Genomic DNA, 12,192 nt, shown 5'->3' with positions numbered 1-12,192 from the left:
CCTCCTGATACCTTCACCCTTATGGCTCCGATGCTGCCATTGCTGCCTCACCATCCACCTATCTCTACCAATCCTTTGTCACCCCAGTGCCCTTCCCTCTAAACTAACACCTCAGTGCTCTCCTCTCCACCCACCTACAACAAGCCCAAAACCTAATCTAGCGAAGCTTGCAAGGGTCCATATATATCTCTAACTATGAGGTTGAAGATGACTCTTGGCCATTAGGTCTCATTAATCTCAGTCCTTTAGAAAAATAATTTCCTCCACATACATTATGGATGCTCTAAAAGTTGTCCTTTCATCTATCAAAACATCTTTGTGGTGTCAAGTAACCGTTTCTCTGTATAGAAACAATACATAAAATTCAAGCACACTTGATACACCTTTTTTTAGAGAAAACGGAAATTCATTAATCAAAAGATAAATCCTCTCTTGCAAGATGTGGGATGAGTTTACAAGAGTTACCACACCAAAACTCTGAGCTTTCTTCATAACGAGCATAATTTGCAAGCTCATCGCTTAACCTATATTGAGAACGATGAACCTTTTCCAGTACAAATTCCTGATTTCCAGACATATGGAACTTAGCCTCCTTGACCAAGAAAGCAAGGCCCGATCAGTCTAACTCCTTGGAAAGCAGCATGTTGATCATCCCACTGCAATATGTTTCCACAACTATAGGAAGAATCGTCCTTTGCAGGTACGAGAAATTCCTTCAAGACAAGCTATAAGTTCCGTCTCCAAACCATCACTACAAAAATTGATGAATTGACATGCTGAAAAAATTGGGGAGCCATGGCAATCTCGAAGGACCATGCCGATTCCCACCCCATCTTGTTTTGCAAAGGAGCCATCGATATTCAGCTTCATCCAAGATCCAACCATGTTTCAGCTTTAGCCAACCGAGAACCATGGTGCTAGAAGGGGTCATCGTCGGCTTCTTCTTTTTACTGCCTACTATTTGATAGTAACGCACAACATGCTTCCCTTTTCCTGATTGTGCATTTGGGCAGTGCTTGATAAGGAGTAGACTATCAACATAATTTGCTAGAAACCTTCTTGATGCCATAATATCATTATGGACATATCAAATGCGCCAAAGCAACATTAGGATCATAAATTGCTCAATCTCAGAGAAGATGCATCAAATAGAGTAATAACCAATCCAGACATGTATTATGTGGTCTTATTCTTGGCATGGCCAGCCATTCCTCTTGCACAGCCCTCCACAACGAATGTGCATGGTTAAATTGACAAAGAGCATGGAAAGTGTCTTCAACAACTGTACCACATAAGGAACAAATCCCTTGCTGCACTAGACATCTCTTCCTCTTATTCTAGTTGGTTGTCAAGTTATCAGTGGCTGTTCTGCAAGCAAATATCCAGACTTTTTGTGGCACAGGATATTTCCAAATTACGTCCCATATTGTTCGCTGGCCATCGTCTGCTGAGGTTGAAGGAGATCCACCCTCAGAAACATCTCTCAGTCTTACTGCTACCTGTAAGCACTGCAAACAATAAAGGATCTATTTTCTTCGAGTGCCATGCTAGGCAGTCCTCATCCCCTCTTTAAGAAATTCTGATTTTGAAAATTCTTGATGCATCAACTAGCAGGAAAATTCTATTTATCTTATTGGAATCCTAAGTTCCATTCTCCCCCAATCAGTTATGAAACTCACTTTAGACGACAACGACCTTTTACTCTAATTAGGCTCCTCGAATAATCTCTCGGAATCTAGGGATCCCTCCAAATTCTAATTGACTTGCTATTACCAACTCACCAAATTAAACCCTTTTTCAGAAGCTCAAGCCCCGTGTTCGATTCCTCTCCATCCCGGTGGCGCATTACCACTTAACGTTGTATCACTCAAACACACATTCAGGTAGTATTTAGCTTTTAACACTTGTGCACACAAACTGTCGGGATGGGCTAGCAATCTCCACGCCTGTTGAGCTAGCAACGGTTGATTAAACAACCACATATCTTTGGACCCCATGCTGCCACCATACTTTGATTGTATCATCAATTCCTATGACACCCAGTGAGTCTTCCTTTTAACCCAGTCAGAACCCTAACAATACCTTGTGCATAAAGTTCCAGCACTCTCTTTACTGCATCCGCTTGATCTTGTTATCCCTTAAAAAAAAGAGTAACGTGTCATCCGCAAATAAAAGATGGAATATATCATGTGCTCATCAGCAAACCCGCACAGAAGACACTCAGGAAGTTGCCACAAACCGCATGTCGATGGCTCAAAGCAAAGGTACTCAAGAGGGATCCATTAAATTTCACAGAATATTTCACCGCGGTTATACAAAACGTACATAATCCCACTTGGTACACTTTATATATGTGAGTCAGGAACAACACAACACATATTCAACAAAATGTCGATCAAATAGTATTACAGTAGGGAGAGAGAGAAAGAAAAAGGGAAAAAAAATTGAGAGGAAAGGATCAGTTTGAATTAGGGCGTGCACACACCCCGTTTCTTCTTCGAACGTCGCCATGCATGATCGAGCAAAATCTATATACCCATCCATCTAAATCCGAGCTCGCTCGAAGCAAATCCGGAGCGTGACGTGACAAGCTTTAGTTTAGTTTCATCGATTTCGTCTCCCGAAAGAAGTTCGTGTTCGTGTCTTTTTTTTTTTATCAGTCGTGATCTTGAGCTTCTTCGGTCGCCGGCGGCTCTGGCGCCGCCGCGTCCTCCCCGCCGGCTCCGGCGCCGTCGGCCTTGGAGGCCGCAGCGGCGCCGGTGCCCTCCGAGCCGCCCTTGTTTTTCCGGCGGTTGGACTTCTTGGGCACGGCGGGGAGGTCCTGGCAGGTGGCGCCGGAGGCGTCGTCGCCGGCGCCGGCGGCCGCCGACTTGTCGGACTTGTCCTTCTTGCGGTTCTTGCCGCGGGAGCTCTTCTTGGCCTTGTCCTTCTTCTCCGGGGCGGCGCCGCCGTCGGCGGCCGTGCAGTCCATGGAGGAGGTGGCGGCGGAGCCCCTGGAGCGGTGCCGCCTCGACCGGCGGGAGTCGGGCGACGGCGGGGAGTCGCCGGCGGTGATGTCCATGCTGCCGCTGGCCTCGCTTCTGGTTTCACTGAAGGATGTGTCTCCTAGGCTTCCTCCGTCTACCACGATTTCTGTCACAAATGAAATGAAACATTCTTCTTCAGTCATGCATTTTGATTGTAACAACAGAAACTAAATCAAACGGATATCAATTTGAATCTGAATTCAACACAGCACTCTATATATCCAAATCTGAATCTGAATTTGTGTGGTATTTCACTATAAGAATCAAGAAGGATTGCAACAGAATGTTCATGGGAATGTTCAGTCATTGCAGCCAATAATAACATGATTAGTAGATAGAAAACCAAAGTTTGCACTGCGTTCACTATAAGAAGAAGTAGGGCGAAAAATTCATGGCAATTGATGAAATGTGAAAATTAACCTTGAGAAGCCCATGGATTAGCTGCAGCAGAGCCCCCTCTGTCGCTCCTAAATGAGGCTGAGTCCAGTGGCGCCGAATGGTAATCCTTCATCTGTCAATGACTCAATGCAGTGAAATGAATATTTTCATTTTTCAGATAATGGAAGATGAAAGTTACATCTCCTGTCTCTGCACATAATTGCACCAAGAGTTTTGAAAGCTACAAAAGTAGTGTAATATCTATATGCTATATACTACCCATCCCCACATCAAAATTGGGATGAGATTATTGAAAACGTAGACATTAACATTTGATGATCGATTCAAACATTTTTGTTATGTTAGCTTCCAAAAAGAAGCCGGCTTACCCAGCTAGGTGCTCCTGCAGTATTATTATTGTTGTTGGGGACACTAGGCCCATCCCATCCGATGTGCGCCACGTGTTTCACATCCGTGGGGAATCCAATCTGCATGTCTTGTGCCGCCTCCTTACCATCTGGCATATGGCATAATATCACAAAGTTAATTGGTAAGACAAATTAATAGTAGCTTCATATTACTTATGATGACAAAATAGCATTTTCTCTTATAGAGATCAGCATATGAACCGAGCCTACGTACCCATCATGTTAGAGATGTAGCGGAATGGTCTTAGGATTCCCTTCTTCATCTTTGTGCTCATGCCCTTTCACCTGAAATTCCTTTTTTGTGTGTGCACGCGCCTTCTCTTCTCGAATTCGCAAAACCGCTACCGGAGAAATACATATAACAGATTGTGCAATGAAAAACATATGATAGAACAAAGGAAAGGAAACCATGCAGCCAATAACTCTCAAACCTCAACAAGACGTATATATAAAACATGTTGTAAGCAGATGATTTTGCAAAGGAAGAAGATCCAAATTAATTCAGATGATCATCACACAAGAATAAATGCTTACTCTGCCAAGGGTGAACGTCAAAATTTGCTGTTAACAAGATTGAACCTCTCTATATGGTCAATTCTTGTTAACAATTAATTGGCTCTCACCCTTCCTCAACGGGCCAATGGCATTGTGTTTATTCCTCCCTCAATGTCTTCTTTCTCAGAGGTCAGTATTGTCCGTCCCTCCGCGTTGCCAAGCCAAGCTCAGCGGAGGGCGCCTTGTGGTGGATGGAATTATTGAGGGTAAAGAAGAAGACTTCTATCTTGTGCCTAACAATTTTTTGAAGGGTCAAGAACCCTTTGAGCTGTCTCCTATTATTCTACCATGCATGGGTGCAGGAATGGGTGACCAGTCCTTTCTCTGGCTATATAAAGATGATACACAGTTTATGGCAAATTTTGTTGGAGGCTGCAGAGGACGTTGCCTAAATATAGTTACTTAAGTGAAAACATGTTACTGCTTGAAATAACCTTTGGCTACTTACACCAGGAGTTCCCTAAGCATTTATCTTTTTTTTTCTCTTACATTTTTGTCTGCTTGTTTTCCGGTGAATTTTTTTTAGAATAACAATTAAAATTTGTATATGGACCGTTTTCCATCAGCAAACTTGTAGTAAAGAAGTATATGATTGCTTGGAATAATTCTTTGCAAAGCCTGCAGATTGGACCGTTATAATTAAGCAGTAGTTCCTCAAGGGAGTAACCGGCCATTTCTTTAGTTTATTACTACCTCCGTTTCAGATTACAAGACTTTCTAGCATTGCCCACATTTATAAGGCATACATATATGGCTAGATTCATTAACATATATATAAATGTGGGTAATGCTAGAACGTCTTATAATATGAAACGGAGGAAGTAGTATACTAGAATATGACTCTTGCCTTTCAGCATGTTAGTATATGGTAGAAAGCTTTGATTGTTCCAATACAAAAGGAGAAGTATTCCCTCCAAAGTGTTTTAGTTTTGTCCTAACTAAAATTTCTCTAACTATGACCAAGTCTATAGAAAAATAAACCAACATCAAATTAAGTACATTAAAATTCACTATGAAATATTTGACTTAGGTACATTGTAGTTGTTAATTATTTTTGTACAAACTTGATCAATGTTCAAGAAGTTTAACTTAGGAAAAAACTAAAACACATTATTATATAGAATGGGGCGAATATTTTATTTGTTTGAGCACTGAAAACTCTATAAGTAGTGTGATGATATTTTGCTTTCAAAATAAGATGGGCCTATATGCATTTGGTATATGTATAAAAAAATCTAGAAGTTTGTGGTGCAGTTAAAGTCCAAATTCAGAAACATCACTATTTGAAGTTTGTGGTAAAACTCAAGCATCTATTATGTCACAGAAAATTTAAGTTCTTACTATAACAATTTGAGCCAAATGAGATGATGTAACACTATCTTGAAATTTACTTTTTAGTTAGCTTTATACAATTCACAAAATAATACTCCCTCCGTATTTTAGTATATGACATTGTTAACTTTTAGACGTACACTTGATCATTTGTCTTATTCCAAACTTTTGTGCAAATGTGAAAAAATAAGTCATGCTTAAATTACCTTTAATGATAAAACAAGTCATAACAAAATTAATGATAATTATGTAATTCTTTTAATAAGACGAATAAAAAAATCAATGGTGTTATATATTAAAAAAACAGAGGGAATAAAAGATTATTTCATTTAACATGTACTGTGCACAAGAGTATTATGGCATATCATATAAAAATGAACCCAGTAAATTTCTCATCATAAGTGACTTCACATCCTTCCATTCTAATCATTTCTGACATATGATTACAAAAAAGACAAATATGCACGTTCAAAACCATATCAACATATGAAAGAAATAGGAGACTGGCCGGGTTGACTCACTAGTACAGGTCCTCTCATCTGTGACGGCTCATCACATGCATGGGCAACGTGGGCCGTCAGAACGAAGTCATCTTAATCGGGCCTAAATTTTTGCCGTTGTAGATGTACTCGTCGGGGTGCATATTTTTATAGCCCGTCACCGATGACACTCATCTGTGACGGGCTCGAAGTTAGGCCCGATTGAGATGACCTCCATTATCTCAATCGGGCCCAAATACTGAGCCCGTCACAAATGAGTGTCATCGGCGATGGGCTCCAAAGAAGGCCCGATTGAGATGGCCTGAATGCCCGTCACCGATGACTCTTATCGGTGTCGGGCTTCTATTTCTGCCCGTTAGATATTAGTGTGCGCCCGTTAGAGATGACTTTTTTTTTGGCCCGATTGAGATATACTTTGCACACTATATATACTCCAACAGTCCGTTGTCTATAGTTATTCCACTGTTCACTATTTTGGTGAGAGGTTGTTAACAGTGAAATTTGGTAATCGGCAAAGACGTCATCGGCTTAGAATCATTATCGGCTGCAGCATCTCGGAATCAGCCGATGGGAGTTATCAAGTCGCCAATAGTCGGATTCCTGCTATATTCGGTTAAGGAAATCAATCTACTAAAGGAAGCTTATCCCTAAGTAACCGAGTTTAAAGAGGATGCGGCGTGGCAGTTTATCTATTAATTAGGAATAGTTTGTTAGTTTCCTTTATCTTTAGGAAAGTGTGTTTAGTGTCCGATAAGGACTTTATATTTTCCTTTTATCTTTAGGTTAGTTTCTTTCTTGTCCGACAAGGACTTGTATCAACCCATGGGTATAAATATGTACACCCGGGGTCTATCAATCTATCGATCAATAATACTCTTGGCGCATCGCCACCCTCTTCCCTAAGGTTTTTACTTATCTTCCGGCGGAACTTGGGCACCTGACGCAGGGCTGCATCGGCTTTCGATCTCTAGCGAAGGGGTAAGTCCTACGTTCTGTCGGGCCCTGGTGAATCTGTCGGCTACGTTGGTGTTGTTCAAGCCTGCATCAATTCGATCTCTTGGATCGCTCTGGTTTGGTTGATATATTTGTTTACCTGATATCTCAATTCTATCTCTAATTGCATTATGTTTAGAGACACATCGGTTTAGTTGGGACTGTCTCGGTTAGGTCTGATCTCCTGTCTTAGCCGATATATCTCTACAATCATAATGCTGTTCTAAATAGATTTGTTATATCCATCACATTAGACAGATCTATCGTCTCATCGAGTATTAGATTATCATATACAATCTCGTGCTGCATCGGTTAGGTTCGATCTACTAGATTATTGTTGATAATATAAGTCTTGTTAAGCCGATAGGTTCATGCTAATATTTTATCGGGGTGCTAGCCGATAAGTTATCTGGACGTTGCATCGGCTTGTAGGGATTGCATATACATATAAGTTGGATTTAACCGATGGCAACAAAGGTTTCACTGTTTAATCTAATCTTGTGGATCTTATGACATCGGACCTCCAGCCGATGTATGCTTTATCCTTCGGATCAATATTTGTTCTACTATTTCATATTGTTAGCCGATTGGTTTCTACTGGATTATATTGCTATATTATATTATCATCAGCCGATTGCCTTTATATCATTATCTATATTGGACAAATAGCCGATTGCTTAAACCCTATTGCTATCGGCTGGTATCGGCATCGGCTATTATCGGCTATCGGCTGGAACTACTCCATCGGCTTGTCAGCCGATTGGCTGTTTTGATGTACTATTTGCATATCTTGTCAGTTGCAGGATCAAACTGACTGGCACGCCCGCATCTGGCACGCCCGCATCTCATCATATTTGGACCTGCACAGGAGCTAAGCAGATCTCCCAGGCCGGTGTGTTCGATTTTTTCATCAACAGAGGTTGAAGGGGGCGAATTTTTGAAATTTTTTTGCAAACAAAAACAGGAAAATCATAAAAGTAAGTAAAAGGGTACTAATCATTTCCTATTAATTTAGTAGTACTTATGTTATGAGATGTTAACTAATATATTGTTCATTGTTCAGCGATGGATCGAAGTTGGATGTACTCGACTGGCTTGAGGCGTCAGTACAAGGAGTATAGAGATGGCGTATTAAGTTTTATGAAAGCCGCAGTGGAGGATAGGATGAGAAGAAACGACAAGTACATGTGTTGTCCATGTAGCGATTGCAGGAATGAGATTTGGTTGGACGATGAAAAGGAAGTACACGCTCATTTGATATGCCGGGGTTTCATGAAGAGATACACATGCTGGGTGAAGCATGGAGAGCAAGATCTGGGTACTGATGGTGCAGCTGCAGACGGAAGTGGTGCAGACAATCATGAAGAAGGAGATGAAGAAGAGCATGACATGTTTGTCCCATCTCCATTGGGCGGTGAAATGGTTGATGTGGACCCTGATATGCTGCAAGACATATTACGTGACGTTGATGACCCAGCTATGAACGAGAGAGATTCAATGAAGTTCAGCAGGTTGGTCAGTGACTCGGAGACTCCTCTATACGCAGGATGCAAGCCAAAGCACACCAAATTATCTGCAACATTAGACCTAATGAAGTTGAAGGCTAGTAGTGGATGGTCAAACAAGAGTTTTACAGAACTTTTGGGAATACTGAAGGACATGCTTCCTCAGGAGAACACATTGCCCGAGACGACATATGAAGCAAAACAAGTTCTGTGTCCCCTAGGGTTAGAGGTCCGGAGAATTCACGCGTGTCCAAACGATTGCATATTGTACCACAAGCAATACGCGGACTTAGATGCTTGTCCTGTCTGCAAGGCTTCTCGATACAAGCGAAAGAAGAGCGCGGGGGAGGGAAAGAAGTCAAAGCGGGGTAGTCCGGCGAAGGTTGTGTGGTATCTACCAATCATTGATCGTTTCAAGAGAATATTTGCCAACCCCAATGAAGCAAAGTTAGTACGTTGGCATGCCACAAAGAGAAGGAATGACGGTTTGCTAAGACACCCTGCGGATTCGATTCAATGGAGGAATATCGATCGAAAGCTCAAAGGCTTTGCTGCCGACCCCAGAAACATGAGGATATGTTTGTGTACGGATGGCATGAATCCTTTCGGAGACATGAGCAGTTCTCACAGCACTTGGCCAGTTCTTATTGCGAACTATAACCTCCCGCCATGGTTGTGCTTCAAAAGGAAATATATTATATTGTGCTTGTTAATCCAAGGTCTGAGACAACCCGGCAATGACATCGATGTGTTCTTGGAGCTTGTTATCTATGACCTTGAGATTCTGTGGAAAGAGGGTGTGGAAACTTGGGATTCATATGGTCAGAAGAACTTCACACTACGAGTTCTATTGTTCTGCACCATTAATGATTATCCCGCGCTAGGTAATCTTTCTGGACAAACCATGAAAAGAAAGAAGGCATGCTCTGACTGTATGGAACATACACGCAGTAGGTGGCTGAAGAAATCAAGAAAGATGGTTTACATGGGTCACAGGAGATGGCTCCCCCTACGGCACGCCTTTAGAATAAAGAAGAAAATTTTCAATGGTAAGAAAGAACTTGGGTCTGCCCCTGCGGATTTGTTCGAAAATCAACTTCGAAATCATTAGAGAGGAGATAGCACAATTCATACTAGATGATATCTTGTCATCGAAAGGGATGTTTAGAGTGAAGTCCTAGTTAGCTCGTCTCGGAATGGCAGAACATTTGCAATGCATATGCGACAAACATTTGATTTTTGTAAATATTCTTTGTAATACAATTATATTCTTTAGAATAAAGTCCTAGGTAGCTCGTCTCTGTATATACTTGCATTTCTAGTTACATATAAAATTGTTCCAATTTATAACTTAGTTTTGCAGGTTTTGATGCATGTCGGCGGTTTTGGAGAGAAAAAAGGATGTGAATGACATATACTTCCTCCTTTTCACAATGTAAAACTTTCTAGCATTGTCATATTCATTTAGATGTTGTCTAGATTCATTAACATCTATATGTATATAGCCAATGCTAGAAAGCCTTAGATTGTGAAACGGAGGGAGTATATGTGATGTGAATGCATGTGTTGTGATGGAAACACATGTGAATGAGATGTGAATTGGCTGTGAATGCATGTTTTGTGATGGAATGTAAATGCTGTGATGCTAGGAATATAAATGTTATGAATTGGCTATGAATACTGTGATGCTGGGAATGGGGTTGCTGGGAATGGGACTATATATATGTGCTTATGTCAATTTTTGCAGCGGGCATGGCTAGCAAAAGCCTGAGGCTAGCCAAATTATAAAATTTTATTTTTTTTTGTTCCAAACTCATCCCTGACGGGCATATTAATAATGCCCGAAAGAGATAAATCATCCGTAACGGGCTTTTAGAATAATCCTAATAGAGCTAACTCATCCGTGACGGGCTTTTAGAGTAAGCCCGATAGAAATAAGTCATCTGAACCGGGACTCGTTTGACTCAACACGTGGGGTCAAACCAATTGGTGACGGGCTCTATCTAAATGCCCGATTGAGATGACTAGTCATCCGTGACGGGCTTAGTGGTGTGCCCGATTGAGATTAGTCATCTGTGACGGGCTCCTAACTACGCTGGTTTGACTGGTCATACTCATCTGTGATGGGCTTTGTTTTCGGCCCGATTGAGATAACATCCATCCGTGGCAGACTTTTGCCCGATTGAGATTTTTCCTCACATCAGTGACCTTTGCCCAGTGACGGGGGCCTTACCCGATAGTGATGATGCTTTCAGCCCGTCACAGATAAGCGATCCCGTTCTAGTGACTGTGCATCAATATTAATAGACTGTTTTTTCTTCCAAGTACGCTAGTGCATTCTTCAGTTTTTTTTAATGAAACGGACGGCAAAAGATTCGCCGGATATATTAGAAGGAATAAAAGTGAGATACAGAACCCGGGAAGGCAAATAGAAAGACCAACTACAGTGGCGACCCTAGATGCTGGCCCTACGATTGGATATGCAGTCTTTGCACATGTGCCTTTGAAGATGCAAACCACCTACCTGGCTAAGGAGTGCCCTTTCACAAACATGGTTTGGAGCCCATGTTATCTGCTTGCTGGGTTTTAGTTCAACTCCTCTTCAACAATCAATCCCAAACATTGCAGACTGGTGGGAAACTCTAAGCGCCCTAACATCGATCGCTACAAGGAAGAAAATTTTAGGAGCCTTGATAACTACATGGTGGAACATCTGGTTCGAGCGAAACCGAAGAATTTTTCAACAAGTCTCATAAAATGAGCTGCAAGTCGCATTCCTTGTAAAGGAAAATAAAAGCCAGTTGGCTATATCAAGACTCTCCTAATGGGGAGGTCTTTGCTAAGTGCTTTCTTCAATAAAAGTCAGGTACAGCTTGTGGAAGTTCTGAAGTTTTAGTTTAAACATGGTAAGTTCTCTCTATAAAGGATTAAACTTTAGCGTTTCACTGATAAGGAAATAAAGCTTTTTTTTATAAAGGATTCAATTTATAGTTTTCTTGCCGTTTCACTATTCCAAGACGGTACAAAATAGTGTGTTAGCATCGAAATCTGTAACGTGATGCTGTGCCATCCAATGTAGGATGAACATAATTTAACCACAAAAATGTGGTATTTTTTTTCGTCAAAAAAAATATGGTAGTTTTTTCCGGTTGCAAAGATAAAGGTTTCATATATATTCCAACATGTATACAGAGTAATATTACTAGTGATTTGCATACCGGCTCAGTCAGACAATACTATGATTGGTGTAGTATTCAGTAACTGTACAACACAGGCAGGTTCTTGTACAGTTATTACATTGTTGTTACAAGACTAAAAACCATGCAAAGCTTCAGTTCATCTAGTCATTCATAGTAGTATGATGCAGCAGATATATGTACAAAAACTCATTTGCTTCCAGAATATGATGCGCTCCTCTGAAGGCTGAAGCAGAGCACACATATAATGCAAGAGAGATTCTTCATATTCTGTTTTG

General features: G+C 41.1%; 2 protein-coding genes across 3 annotated transcripts; one reads left to right on the top strand and one right to left on the bottom strand.

The window, feature by feature from the left end:
- Window positions 1-2,263: 2,263 nt before the first annotated feature.
- LOC4343109 (CRIB domain-containing protein RIC7) lies at window positions 2,264-4,709 on the bottom strand. Of its 2 annotated transcripts, none has more exons than XM_066312776.1 (5): window positions 4,367-4,709; window positions 4,047-4,152; window positions 3,794-3,921; window positions 3,447-3,537; window positions 2,264-3,132 (listed from the first exon to the last, which is right to left on the bottom strand). In XM_066312776.1, exons 2-5 carry the CDS (start codon window positions 4,105-4,107, stop codon window positions 2,657-2,659), a joined length of 756 nt encoding a protein of 251 aa, XP_066168873.1. In that variant the 5' UTR covers window positions 4,108-4,152; window positions 4,367-4,709; the 3' UTR covers window positions 2,264-2,656. The 2 variants fall into 2 exon arrangements, with proteins under 2 accessions (XP_066168873.1, XP_015646202.1); XM_015790716.3 differs by having other exon boundaries at window positions 4,047-4,173; window positions 4,367-4,684.
- Window positions 4,710-8,484: 3,775 nt separating this feature from the next.
- LOC136357417 (uncharacterized) lies at window positions 8,485-9,828 on the top strand. The gene is made up of 2 exons (XM_066312673.1): window positions 8,485-9,202; window positions 9,437-9,828. Exons 1-2 carry the CDS (start codon window positions 8,485-8,487, stop codon window positions 9,826-9,828), a joined length of 1,110 nt encoding a protein of 369 aa, XP_066168770.1.
- The last annotated feature ends 2,364 nt before the right edge of the window (window positions 9,829-12,192 follow it).

Source organism: Oryza sativa, chromosome 7 (assembly GCF_034140825.1).
Source record: "Oryza sativa Japonica Group chromosome 7, ASM3414082v1".
In the NCBI taxonomy this organism is placed as follows: domain Eukaryota; kingdom Viridiplantae; phylum Streptophyta; class Magnoliopsida; order Poales; family Poaceae; genus Oryza; species Oryza sativa.
This window is presented reverse-complemented; position numbering and strand designations above follow the sequence as displayed.

Excerpts from the sequence above, each read along its gene's own strand:
- LOC4343109 (XM_066312776.1), bottom strand. The coding sequence starts at position 4,107 with ATGAGCACAAAGATGAAGAAGGGAATCCTAAGACCATTCCGCTACATC. Across the intron at positions 3,538-3,793 it reads CTGCAGGAGCACCTAGCTGG|ATGAAGGATTACCATTCGGC; the intron begins GTAAGCCGGCTT and ends AGTCATTGACAG. Across the intron at positions 3,133-3,446 it reads TAATCCATGGGCTTCTCAAG|AAATCGTGGTAGACGGAGGA; the intron begins GTTAATTTTCAC and ends CATTTGTGACAG.
- LOC136357417 (XM_066312673.1), top strand. The coding sequence starts at position 8,485 with ATGAAGAGATACACATGCTGGGTGAAGCATGGAGAGCAAGATCTGGGT. Across the intron at positions 9,203-9,436 it reads CACAAAGAGAAGGAATGACG|GTCTGAGACAACCCGGCAAT; the intron begins GTTTGCTAAGAC and ends TGTTAATCCAAG.